At 33.3% G+C, this 14,235-nt stretch overlaps 1 protein-coding gene across 1 annotated transcript; it reads right to left on the bottom strand.

Annotated features, from left to right (window-relative positions):
- Window positions 1–9,078: 9,078 nt before the first annotated feature.
- LOC100266120 (patatin-like protein 2) lies at window positions 9,079–11,456 on the bottom strand. Its single transcript, XM_002282561.4, has 7 exons — window positions 11,192–11,456; window positions 10,859–11,043; window positions 10,545–10,734; window positions 10,257–10,418; window positions 9,867–10,169; window positions 9,524–9,696; window positions 9,079–9,434 (listed from the first exon to the last, which is right to left on the bottom strand). The coding sequence occupies exons 1-7, from the start codon at window positions 11,324–11,326 to the stop codon at window positions 9,341–9,343; spliced, it is 1,242 nt and encodes a 413-aa protein (XP_002282597.1). The 5' UTR covers window positions 11,327–11,456; the 3' UTR covers window positions 9,079–9,340.
- Window positions 11,457–14,235: the final 2,779 nt, after the last annotated feature.

A 14,235-nucleotide genomic window follows, 5' to 3' on the forward strand; every position in this document is an offset into this window, starting at 1 on the left:
CCGGACCTTGCTGTCTGGGAACGCTGGGCAGTAATGGTTAATAGAGTCCCAGGGAAACCACAGAAAAATAAGACATTCATAGATTTTTACCTACATTCATTGACTCTTGTATTAACATTTTTGGCTCATACTCTCGTGTAACATTTGAGGAAAAAAGTGTAAAAGGAAATTAATAGAAGAAAAGAAAATATGAATAAAAATAAATAAAAAATAAAAAATTAATAAATTATTTTTAAATGTTTCTTTAAAATTTTAACTAATTTTAAATATATTTAATTTTTTAATTATAATTTCAAATAAAAAATTATTTAGGTAAAGACAAATAAGGTAAAGGCTATGCATGGGTCCAACAAATTGATTAAGTGCCTCAAGGAATAAAGGCCATTGTTTGAAAGTAAACTTGAATTTGGAAAGTTTCCAAAAGTTAGAACATGATTTGATTTCTAAAAGATAGAATACTTTTAATGCAAATCTTGCATTGCATTTTATATTTGTCAATGGTCTTCATCTTTTAGATTAAGAGGAAATGGAATTCATGATTTCGGCACCCAGTTTCTTTGGAGCTTTCTCTCTTAAAATTCCTCTCTTCCCTTCAAATTATTTTCTTTCCAGTTCCCATGGTTGGAACAATTGCTAGTACTTGGCCGGGGATGACATGTCATTTCGATGGTGGTGGTGTTTTGGTGAGTTGTTTGTCACAAGTTAAGGCTGGTGGATGTAGATGGGTAGTGTCGGCCCCTTAACCTTTTGACCCAATAAAGAAGGAAAGGGCCTCATGAGAAGGCCTTGCACCCATGGGAGCCTAGACGGGGAGAGCAAGGATAGCTTGGAGGTTTGGTGGTTCAAACCCCAAGAGTTGAAATGAGGAGACCATGTGTGGGCCAGACAAGCATCTGGCACGCGCGCGCACTGCGTGCGCATCAGGTAGGCTTCTCGTGCACACTTAGCGCCTACTAGGCATATGTGGGCTATGGAGTTGGTGTAGATGGAGGCTGAGGTTTATTTTGAAATATAATTTATAATTATTTAAATATTCCATTATGTCTCCTTAAGCAGGTATGATGTCTTTTCCAAACATCTTGAGAATGATTCGTATTGCTCTTTAAAGGGGGGGAGGGTAGGTGACTTAAGGAGGCACCATGGCACGACCTTGGGCATGCCTAGGGCACACGGACGACACTCAAGCACGCATACATGGGCTCCATGACATGTGTGGCGTGCACCCTGTGGCTGCAACAGCATGGGGCTTGGTGCGGCCTACCTTCTCCCTATGCTGGCACGAGGGCGCCTAAGCCTTGTGCAGTGAGCCAGTTGGAGAAGCCATGGGTGCAATGCCATGGTTTGATGGAGCACTAGACGTGTAGCTGACTCGAACCCATGATGCCAATGCATGACACCAGGGCGCAATGCCCTGTGCTCCAGGAAGAAACAACCATGGGTGCAATTCCATGACTCGTTGTTGTGGAGCCTTGACCTGACAGAGGGAGCTAGACACATGACTAGGCCATGAGCACCTTAACATGGCATGGGCTCACACATCAGTGTAGGGAGGACACACTGATGCACCAGTAGGCTCACGCAAGCAGTTATGGCGGTTGTGGCAGTTGCATAACCACCAGTAGGCTCATTGGTTTTGAATTTCAAATTGTAATTGTAGGGTGGGTCATTTAAAAAGGCCCTTGCCTTTTTGAGACATAGGATGGGATGTTGTCTTTGAATGCTTAGGAGATTAAGCATTGTACTTTGACTCAGGCAAAGTGTTGAGACACTTTGGAAAGAAAATTTTGTATCTTGTAGAGTTGAATAATACAAGTTGGGAAGGGTGTTCCCGTAATTGTGTGGCTTGTTACATTGTTTTTCTAAGGGTTGGAAAGAAAGGTTAGTTAAGGAAGGGTCCTTAGCACTGCACACTCAGTGAAAAAAATTGGGCAGATAATCAGGGGTGTGAAAGGTAGTGTAGTTGGGTTGGTGTGGCATTATTTTGTTGTAGGTGGGGATTGAAATGCTTGAATTTTGATTCAAGCTCTCTCTCATGTCTTTATTCTTGGAATTTTAGTGCCTGTTTCTTCTACTGTAATGTGTTTATATCATTTGTTAATCTGAGAATACTATTATGTGATTCATGAAAATTTTGGAATGAGGTAGTGCACAATCTATTTTATATCTATGAAGTGTGGATTTCACCATTAGCTAGATACAAGCAATGGAGAGGAGGGTTGAACTTAAGACCTCCAATCAAACCGAGCTTTGATAACATCTTGAATTACCAATTTTCCAAAAGGTTTAAACATATAGTATTTGGGTTCAATGTACATATCAGATGATGGTCATTCTTTTGTAATAGGATGCATATTAGGTCTCATAACCATTATTTCACTAAGAGGGTATCTTAAGTTGACTTTAGGTTAAATTATTCTTAAATTGTTAACTTAAAAACTTATTACTTATTTTTTATTTTAAATATTAAGGTTGTTTGGTAAAGCTAACTTAAAATCTATTCTAAATTATCAAATTAACATATTTATATCATTAATTTTGATTAATATTTAAATGTGAATTAATTTTAAATAATAAATTGATTTATTAAATAATTATATTTGAAGTATTATAAATATATAAGATAAGTCTAAAAATATTAACTATAAAATATGAGTTAAATGTAAAGTCATGATTATAAAATATACTCCCACCAAACATGAATAAATGAGGTAAAAAAATATTTTACATTAAAAATAAATTAATTATTTTAACTTAGTACTTAAAGTTATTAAGTTTGACTTTAAATTATGATATTAAATTATTTTACTAAATATGTTTGATCTACTTAATAATTTAAATTAAATCATTAAGTTATATTAAGTTATTAAGTTGATTAACTAAACATCACTACTACAAAAATAATTTATGGTGTTACTTTTAAAATAATGACACCATATGATTTAAAATCCATAAAGGTGACACATCATATAAAAATTTTCAATTAAGATAGATGATATTAATTTTAAGTTTATAGTGTTAGTTTTCGAAAAGTGACACCATATAAAATAAATTTTTTAAAATACTATAACTTAATGGGCCTACTTTGAGAATAATAATAGTATAAAAAAAACTCATTGTTTCCACATATTCACAATCCAAAAAATTCTCATTCCATAACCCTAACCATAATTTTCTTCTACCTCTTCTCACACCCATAGTTAACACACAATTGCTTTTCTCTACTTCGTGGACTCTTAGGTAACCCAAAATCTCTTAGATCTATCATTTTCATTTTTTTTATTAATGTCAAAATCTTTATTAGCATATGAATTGATTTATATTCATTGAAAATCTCATTCCATAACCCTAACCATAATTTTCTTCTCCCTCTTCTCACACCCGTACTTAACACACAATTGCTCTTCTCTACTTCGTGGAATCTAAGGTAAACCAAAATCTCTTAGATCTATCATTTTTTTTTATTAATGTCAAAATCTTTATTAGAATAATTGATTTATATTCATTGATTTGGTATATCTGTAATGTGGATTGTGTAAATAATGTTTTTTTATTAAGTTGTAGGAAAGTAAAAATTAGGTTGAACATTCCACCATATTTTTTGTTTCATTGTTAAACCCATAAACCCCAAAATGAATGAAAATAAGATAAATAAATGATTTTTTAATATCTTTCATACTCAAAATGAGGGATAAACATTTTACGGTATGAAATTTTCTTTTGATCTTACAAGAAATTTCTTTTGATGAGACTTTCTGTTTATTTTCTAGGAATATTATAGTATATTGTAATGAAAATATGTATTGGTGATATTTGAAAAATAATTTTTTAGAAAGTTATTCTTAATATTGTCATCTCCCTTATAAGGAAAAATGAAATAGTTTCCATATCATGTTAGAGTTGGTTTGGAATGTTGGAATTAACAATGAAAAATTAATTTTCTTTTTTATTTATTAATGTAAATGATTTATTTATTTATTTTTAAATTTAAATAGGAATGAAAGTTTTCATAATTATTAAAATGATCAAATCTTATATTTTGATTTTTTTTTATATTCTTTTACATGGTATTATGGTTAATATCTCATCTTGTTCTATTCATATTTTTTCTGTTGTGATGAAGATATTGGTTGGTCATATTTGAAAAATAATTTTTGAGAAAATTATTTTCAATATTGTCATCTCCCGCAAAAGGATTATAAAAATATGTTTTATTTTTGCTTTCTTTTCTTATTGTTTTTATATGCATTGACCAAGCTTTGGTGTAATTTGAAATTGATGATAAAATTTTCCTTTCAAGGTTAGGAAATTTCTATAAAATCCTTTTATTACAAACTTTTTTCCAATTCCTTCCATAAAACTCTTATTTTTCTTCATTTTTCTTTTTTCTGAAAAAGATGTTTGATAATTTATTTATCTAAAGAATATTAAAAGTAAAAAATTTAAAATATTGAATATATTTTCCTTTGATGTTTAAAATTTTTAATTTTATTTTTATTTGAACATATTTTTCATATCCAATTTTTTATTAATTATTTTAATTGAAAAAAAGAAATATCATTTGGAGTTATGACTGAAAAATCAATAATTTTTATGAAAGTTCTTTAATTCTTTCTCATACTATTTTTTCTCTTAACACTTTTTAATAATGAATTAGGTTTTTTGTCTTATATACACAATTTTCATACTTGTTATAATATCATGTCCTATCATATTAGTAGTTGAAAACATTTTTATATTTTGTTACTAAAATTTTATTTTATATAATTGAGATGAAATTTAATGTACATTGTTATTTCACAAAATGAACATTTAAAAATATTGAAATTAAGAAAATCCTTTCAAGAAATAATATATATATAGAATTAAATGTTAAAAATGATTTTTAAAAGCATAATGAATTATAAAAATAAATTTAAAAAGTGCAGATTTTAAGTAGAAGATTAGTATTTTCTAAAATTTTAGATTTATATTTTGATTTTATAGTTTTGATTTATTTTTTATTTCATGGAATTGTTTTTATTTGAGTTCAAATGTGACTACTTTGTTATGAGATTCATTAAAGAAATAATTGTTGATTCTACAGTTATTGCATTAAAGGTTTTACTCATTTAATGAATTGTATATAGTTTCATTCTTCCAATTATTGTGGTATTAATGTTATTGTCATTTGATTTCAGTTTGATGATTAAAAAAAAAAAAACATATTCTTAAGTAGAATTTGATGAAATTAGAGGACAATTGACTATTTTTGTGTTATAACTAATCATGAATCATGTTGCTATATCGTGATCATGCATGGTGAGTCCCTTAGTTGTTATATGAATTTTCCATTGGTATCGTATAACATTACTTATTTTTTACGAACTATTTTTATATTAAAATGGGAAAAAGAAAAAAAAAACATTAGTTCTTAAATTTGTTTATTTTTTATAACATTAATTAAATTTTATTTTCACTAAGAACTCTAAAACTCATTAAACTATGAAATGCAGGCACTAACAGAAAGAGCTTGAGGCACCAAGAAAGATGGCCTTGAGCAAGAAAAGGATGAGAAAAAGGACACAATGCTTGAGTTGTCTTCCTCTTGTGTTGGAATATTGCATTGTCCATAATCTATTTATAGGCTAATCGAGCAGCAAGGCAAGTGCTATAGAATGCTGTTACTGATGAGAATTTGAAAATCAAGAAAATTCGGCGAACATGAGATGGTCATGGAGTGCATGCATGGTCTTCTTTGACATTGTCCATGGTCCAGATTACATTTCTGTGATCACACTTTCCTATATTTTTTGAAGACACAGAATTTTCTCGCGTGAAGACTTTATGATTGACGAGTAGGTAATGTGATATGCTGATGAAGTCAGCTTCTAGCACAGAGCCCCATTAATGGGATATTGTTGAATTGGAGAATGTTTCCACACGCTCAAAATGGGGCGTTGTTTTAGCATCAAGAAATTGTCATCTTCATTGGCTTGTTGGAATAGTGATGTATGACTGATGACTTGTTAGGATTTATCTGAAAATAAAGTCCAAGCTTGCTGCTTCTTCTAGGGTAGCACACCATATAAAGCTCTCTCTCCCTCTTTCTCTCTCTCTCTTATAAAGACAGTGATGATGGTCCAAAGAAGAATTCCCAAGCAGGCAGAGATGCACAACTGCAAGTAATTACACACAGAATGAAGGCGTCTGGCCAGATTTAACATGAGAAAATCATGATTAATACATGATTCTTCACCAATAATTGAGTTGAATGAGTCTACTATTCAAATCACATTGTTAAAAAAAAAAACAGATAATAAAGATTCAAATCACATTATTAATGAGTGGGCCGGTCTCATTTAAGAACACGATTTGACATGCAAAATTAATGGATCCATCCATATACAACATCTACCACAACTCATTTAAGAACAAATTCTGGTTATTCTAATAATTCACCATTTTTCTTCATGGAATCAGTTTTGAAATAGTCCCAATTTAGTACTATTAAGAGAGAGTATCAAGGAAAATATTTGGTAGGTGGGCGGTGAATCAAGTTAATTAGATGGTGAAGAAAAACTAATGAGAGATGAACTTAATCAACAAGGTGTACCTCTTTTTTCTGTTGTTAATCCAACTGTGTTAGACATTGCTGCTACTTATAATTGCCGAACAAAAGGTAATAACTCTTGCTTGAAATCAAATTAATTCCTGATACCTTTATTTTTTATATGTACACAAAATGGCCTTCATCATAAGTGTTCTGCAAACGAACTGCGTGCTCCTTGAATGTGGAGATATGGCTGCTCCCACGAAGTTTCCATACCACATTTTGAAGTATAGCTAGTTCTCGTTCTGATATTAATCCACACTAATGCTGGCAGCTTCCAACACTGGTATAATACCATGTTTTCCATCTTTTTTTTCCCCCTGTATGTACACATATTATAAAGTCCATAGGCTGCACACTCTTCACTATTTTAAACGTAGAGAACCTTGTTAAATAGTTAATAACCAAAGAAAGATAAATTAATGAACATGCAAATGACGTTGATATCTTCTATATATATAATTAGTACTACTAGCAGTCTGCTTTGTCGTGCTGTTGCATCCTCCTATTCTTGTATTTGTGTACAAGGGACAAATCAAACCATGAGGATTACATGACAACACGGCACCATGGTCATCACAAATGTTGTTCATTTGCTCTTGAAACATATGGTGCGGGAACCAGGACAAATCGACTAATCATTACATGCACGGCATTATAATATTGGTGATGACATAATATATGCTAAATAGGGTGTAATAAATAAATAAATAAAATTAGAGAAAAAGTGTACGTAAGGGAAACAAAAAAGAAAAAAAAGAAAAAAAGAAAATTAAAAACATGATGAAGATGACAAGAGGGTAAAAGAGATTTTTCACCAAACATTTGATTATTAACTATAGAAATGAGTTTGGTTTACATATTCCTTACAAGTTATTTTACTTTATTATTAATTGAAAACGATGTTGTATTACTTGGCAAACAAAGATGGTGGTAAGTTTAGAATAATGCAATATATGATTTGCATGCTTTATTCCTTGGTAATATTATGATTTTTTACTACAATATTCTTTAATTGACTTGGGCAGTGTCGGGTCCAGAAAGGCTGCATCAGTGCCTAGTGATTCTCATTCAGATGTATATCTGGACCATTAGGGAACCAAGATAATATTTTTGTGTTTGTGTCGCTGTTGTCCTTTAAAATTATTTATCCTTGCATCTAAATTAATAATTTGTTTTCTCATACTTGTAGTTTTTGAAATAAAGTTAATTCAGGTAGACCAGTTTTTAATCAGACCTCAATGCAACATATCTTCCCATCCTACCCAAGAGAAGCTACTGAAAGCTCCCATGACTGAAGAGAGACAACAAGGATTCTATCCTTCTGGATCGACCTAGCACTCTCTTTTAGATTCTATCCATCTATTTGTTCTCATCTTATTTCTGGGAAGTTCTGTGTGGACAACAAGGATTCTATCCTTCTGGATCGACCTAGCACTCTCTTTTAGATTCTATCCATCTATTTGTTCTCATCTTATTTCTGGGAAGTTCTGTGTTACCCTAATTATCATATATATATATATATATATATATATATATATATATGTTTCAACCCATCTCAGTGTCTCTTGAGTTACAAGCTAGCTAGAGACAGACAAAGGAAAAGGTCATTGATAGTTCTTGTAGATTTGTAAAGGATAAGTATTATTTATCCTTACATCTAAATAATTTGTTTTCTCATGCTTGTAGTTTTTGAGATAAAGTTAATTCAGGTAGACCGATTTTTAATCAGGCCTCAATGCAACGTATCTTCCCATCCTACCCAAGAGAAGCTACTGAAAGCTAGCTCCCATGACTGCAGAGAGACAACAAGGATTCTATCCTTCTGGATCGACCTATAACATAATGTGTTTATGCTGTGTTTAGGTTATATATATATGTAAAAATAACTTTTTTGTTTTATGTTTTGAGTGGTTGTCATTAGTCTACGTGGAGATATTTAGTCAAGTTAAATATCTTTGCATCTGGTTTGAAATCTAGTGACTGTACAACAAAAACTGCAGAACCGAGAATGCAAAGTGAAAAAAAGAAAAAGGGTCCTTTGTTTTTTGGTGGACTGTTTTAACTCCTCTGTTCCCAGGTCTGTTCCCAGGTGTTACTCTTCCATTTTTTCTTTGTTTAGCCATTCTCTGTTTCAGGCTGAAACTACAGCCAACATGACCTAGCACTCTCTTTTAGATTCTATCCATCTATTCGTTCTCATCTTATTTCTGGGAAGTTCTGTGTTACCCTAATTATCATGTATCTTAAAAATATATCCATCTATATATGTATATACATATATATATATTATATGTTTCAACCCATCTCAGTGTCACTTGAGTTACAAGCTAGCTAGAGACAGACAAAGGAAAAGGTCGTGATAGTTCTTGTAGATTTATAAAGGATAAGTATTATTTCCAGTCCATTCTAATTAATTGCCATTCCCATAATGTAGGTTGATACAAAATTAGAACTTATTCAAGAAAATAATGGAAATAATTCAATCTTGTCAGTAAAATGTTCTGAGAAATAGAGGTCGCACTAAATCACAATAATTTTGACTTGCACAGTCCTATCAGAACCATAGAAGAAATTAAGTGGAATCTATGGACTTACAATACCTTAATACTAGAAACGATTAAATTGGTTATTAAAATATCCCATTTGGGATTTATTTTTACAATAAGAATAGTGAATTAAAAGGCAGACAATCAGAAACGGGACTACAACTTAACTAGAAATTCATTACAACAGAAGGAATCATTCATATCAGACAACGACCAATCCTTTAGAAGCGGCAGCATGTCCATGTGGTGACCTAGTATCTCTACGTTGCTTCTCTTGGGAGAGTAGTCTTGTAAAACTGAAAAATTAGAAGGATTTTTTATTATTATATGATTAGTTAATTAACTAAGAAAACTCTAGAATAAAACTCTAAAAATAGTTAGATACCTTGTGAGAGCCTCCTCATTGGTCTCGTGATTTGAAGGCTCAAAGATACCTGTATCCAGGTTAACCCTTGAGACCCTTTTCTTTAACAACTCCTCACCAATTTTCACAAGATCATCCAAATTTTCCTTTGTGGCTATGTCGACTGATGATGTTATTCCACTCAATGTATCATCCTGTATTTACCCTTTGTGTCAGTATCAGTGGTAGACAAGGAACAGAAGAAGCAATTGACTTTCAGATATTTTTAGGACTGAGGAAATTATGAAGAAGAACAAAATTTAAATAAGAAATTTGACTTTGTAAGTGACTGTAATTTATGAAACCACAAGCAGCAAAGCTGTACCTGTATCCGAAGATAGCTTTTTTCAGAGTGAAGGGCTTGAAAAGCCTCTGAAAGGTGTAAGTCGACCATATCTGCGCTTGCTTGGGTAAACACTTGCACTAAGGGGGTGGAACCACCACTGGTCAACCATCCCAACAGACCCCACTTGGCTGCTTCATCAGCATTGTATTTTTCTTCGGCTTTTGATGACCCAGTTCCCAAGGATATTACTAGAAACCGGCCATAGTCCATTGGCTTTATAGGAAAGAAATCAGGACTACCCCGGATGATCTCCTTGGTCACTTCCCCAATAGCAACCAAAGTCTGAAACAAGAATCAATAGTTAATTGAATTGTGAAAAGAAAAATAAAACTGGGAAGTCTAAGATGCAACTTCAAAGTTAATGAGTACCGGATTATTTGCAGCTACACCACCATCAATGAGGTTGAATTCTCTAACTCTCCCGGCAGGGTCTTTGGTTTCGAAATAATGAGCTGGAAGATAAGTGGGTGCTGCTGAGGTTCCAATACATATATCTGATAGTAAGGCATCTAAACATGGTCTGCTCTTCACCTAGAGCATGGAAATCAAGCATATAGTATTAATACGAAAGTTATTATAGCTCCCTTCATTCATTACAAGCTCTTAATTTTCATAGTTTGGATTAGAAGGAAATGAAATTGTGGAAAGAAGATGAACCTGATAAGTCGAAAATATTGTTGGCTGAAGGCGCTTGATGTCAAATGTTGGGATAACAACATTAGTAAGGGTCTGGTGTAATCGTGTTTCTCCTAGTTTTTCTTTAACAAGGTTGTGCAGATACTTCCCATCATATTTTGGTCCTGATAAGGCTGTAACTACCTTTGTAACACGAGGAATTGGATCATGACTGCATTTAAAAGAAAGATCATGTTAATAACTACAAAAAATATTGAAGTCTAGTTAATTTTATATACATATATACTAGCATCCTGTCATCTTAATCAAGATTTTCATCATGATATATTTGTTACCTGTGCTGTGGGAAGATCTTAGGGCCGTGCTCAAGGTAGAAGTCCTTGATATCTTTGGCAGAAAACAAGGGTCGGCCAGTGTTTTCATTGGGAGTAGTTAGCATGGCAGTCACGAGGCCACCCGTGCTTGTTCCTGCAATCACATCAAAATAATCTGAAATTCTCGCGTCTTCACCATCCAGCTTCTGCACCATGGCCAAACAATCTAGTGTTAGTACGTATAAAATATAGCCACTATAGGATATAAGTTTCAGATTAGGTATATACTAATTTTAAAAGGCAAATGGAAAAGCCATATTTTGTTATTATCATGTAAAACCTTATATTTCCTACCTGAAGCTCAGACTCGAGGAAGCCAAGGACTGTTCCTGGGATAATCCCTCTTATTCCACCTCCATCGATGCTGAGAATGGTGATTAGGTTTCCATAAGTTGGAGGCTGTAGGGGTGATTTTGGTCCTTCTCCCATTAGGGATGGAGTGATGGAGGTATGAACTTGAGTGATAGAGCAGAGAAAATGAGAGACTTGTTATTTCAAGAGACTTAGAATAGAATTGAAGTTTCTGCAGGAGACTTAGAAATGTAGAGAGACTTGGAGTTCTCTTTGATAACTAGACAGGAGTATTTATAGACTCCTTAGCATATATCCCTCATTTTTCTTGCTCATACTTTTCTAAATGGACCTGGTTCAAGTTGGACCGCGGATTCATCATTCGGGATAAGTTGAAAAGTCCACAAGCAACCAGTATCTTCTTGTTTTATAGAAGCTAGCCAAATGGTCATAGACATGACTCCTGGCAACTGTAGGTAAGACCAAAGAGAATAGCTGGTAAGAAGGATTAGGTGACTCAATAAAGGTTGAGATAGGATGAATTTTCCTAACTAATGGAGTTTGTGAACAGGTCATGGAAACACTAAGTCTTATGAAATGATTCTGGTTTCTAGCTATGTCTGGTGCAAAGAATCATGATGGAGACAAGCCTAAATGTGCATACCAAACAAAAATTTATTATTCAATGTGCACAAATTTGTGTTCGTAAATGGATGCGCTTGACTGGGGATGGCGATGATTTTGAAAGAACACCAACTAGGGCAACGAAAAGTACTGGCCAACGCGGCACTTGCACCGTGAATGACAAGGAACGGATAATTCAATGTCAAGCAGCAAGGTTTTACATAATTTCCCGTTAGACATGATTTTTTTTGACCTATTAACCTCATGCTTTTCATACTTAATATCTGTAAAATTGTACACACCATCATTGGCTTCTATAGTTTGTAGAAAACTACATGGTTATTCAATATTTTTTATAATTACAGTTCTAAGTCCTGTGAATTTTAGATGATGTGCAGTGCAAAGACTTGGTTGACTGTTAGTTACTGAGGTTTTCCCACATCTCCCAAATGTTAAAATGATGAAATTATTGCCTAAGAAGCACCTGTTGCAGAATCATATTTGGAGGTAAGATAGCAGATTATAGCTAACTAAAAATAGGTTGTATTATATTAAACTACAAATAGTTTTCAGTACTTTTGTCTTTATCAATCTGTGTTAGGCACTTATTTAGCAAGGTTGGAAGTATGAGGGGTGGCAGCATCCTTAATGGACTTCACTTTATGTCGACCTATCGTGGTCAATTTGTATTTAATGATTAACTTCACATCCATGAACGAAAAAATCATGTTTGTTTATCATGGTTAGGCAAAGATGCAATGCATCCGTGAAGTGAAAAAAAGAAAGGACTGGTCAACTAAGAAAATCTGTTGGTTGCCCTATTGAATTTGTGAACAATTCACAGGAAGGTTCAAATTTCGGACACAGCATGGCCTATTCACTTTCATCTTGTGCTTAATCTAGAACAAAAATAATACTACTACAGCCTAATTAGAACAGCTCTAAAGAGTTGGGAATTGATGCTGTAAATACTTTGTTCCTTATGGTCTTTGCATGTTAATCTTAGCTGCTGGGCTTAGCTGGGCATTAATATTCAGAAATTCTGATAAGTCTATTGCCTGTATTTCAAATCCCAAATTTGATCCAAGCCATATATAACTTAATTGAAAACAGTATAGATTTTATCTTTTCAATCAGTGCCCTTGACCATTCCACCGTTCCAAAGCCATCCCTTTGTTTCTATTTCATGGAAGCTAGCTATCTATGCTGTAATGCCATCAATCCATTCCTGATTCTTTGTGATGCTTAATTTATAACCTCCGAAGTCCATTTGCTTACATTGATTACTTACATAGAATTGATATGATCATGGAAATAAATAACGGAAGGATTCTATGCAATTTACTTCAAGATTAATGAACCTACGTCTACTAAAAAGTTTTGTTTTATTATATGTAGCTTTGATCTCAACTTATATATCTGCTGCAATTCATATATGAGATAGGGTTTTCTTGTCCTCATAGTCTGCACAACTTTCTACCAAAGAAGTTCACAATGTGGAGTATGATTTAAAGGCTGGGATGAACTGAGAAAATGAGCGAATGTTGAAAATCTGAAGGTATTTATTAGAATAGCAGGGCATTTTTGTATTGGTAATAAATCCGTTGTATTTTCTGTTTTGTTCTGTTTTGTGATCTGGTGAGTCAGTTACGGGTGTAGTTCTCTAGGCTCTATATATAGGCATGCTTTTGGGTATTCTGAATTGATCTTCAGAAAACATGAATGAAAAGCAGATTTTCTTTGTAGACCCTCTCCCTTTTTCTTCAAAAACAACTAACATGGTATCAGAGCTTTTCCTTCTACTCGCCTCTGTTCGTATTCATCTTTCTGTCTGATGGCTAGAGGTAATCAATCCAACGTGCGTGCTGTGGTTAGATTTTTCGACTTGTCACCAATGGAGGATTCAGGTAGCCCATTTTATCTCCATAATTCCACTGTCACTCTTCCAAATGAACATTCTGTTGCTGTCACTAGAGTAGGGTCTGTTGAATTGTTTGATTGTTTCATTATCGAAAATGTTTTATATGTCCCACAGTTTCATTTCAATCTTCTTTCTGTTAGTGCCCTTACTCAATATCATCATTGCTCAGTGCATTTTGTATCTGAATCTTGTTTTATCCAGGACCGTATGCAAGGGAAGATGATTGAGATGGGTAGATGCCGTGGCAATCTCTATGTTTTGAATCCTACCAACCTTTTTCCTATACCTTCTAGTGTCACAACTATTTGTAATAATGCCTCAAAGACGGAACACGAGCTTTGGCATTACCATCTGGGTCATCCCTTTTATAATAGGCTCAATTCATTGAAAGATGTATTAAATCTCAAACTATTTGTTGGCCACCCTTCTCATTGTTCAAATTTTCATTTAGCTAAACAAAAGCGTTTGACATTTCCAATTTCAGACACAATTTCATCGTCTC

Source organism: Vitis vinifera, chromosome 18 (genome assembly GCF_030704535.1).
Source record: "Vitis vinifera cultivar Pinot Noir 40024 chromosome 18, ASM3070453v1".
Lineage (NCBI taxonomy): Eukaryota > Viridiplantae > Streptophyta > Magnoliopsida > Vitales > Vitaceae > Vitis > Vitis vinifera.

Bases quoted from the DNA above. Each gene is read 5' to 3' on its own strand.
- LOC100266120 (XM_002282561.4), bottom strand. From the start codon at position 11,326: ATGGGAGAAGGACCAAAATCACCCCTACAGCCTCCAACTTATGGAAAC. The intron at 10,170-10,256 runs GTACTCATTAAC...TTCTTGTTTCAG, and splicing joins GTGTAGCTGCAAATAATCCG to ACTTTGGTTGCTATTGGGGA. The intron at 9,435-9,523 runs GTATCTAACTAT...CTAATTTTTCAG, and splicing joins AATGAGGAGGCTCTCACAAG to TTTTACAAGACTACTCTCCC.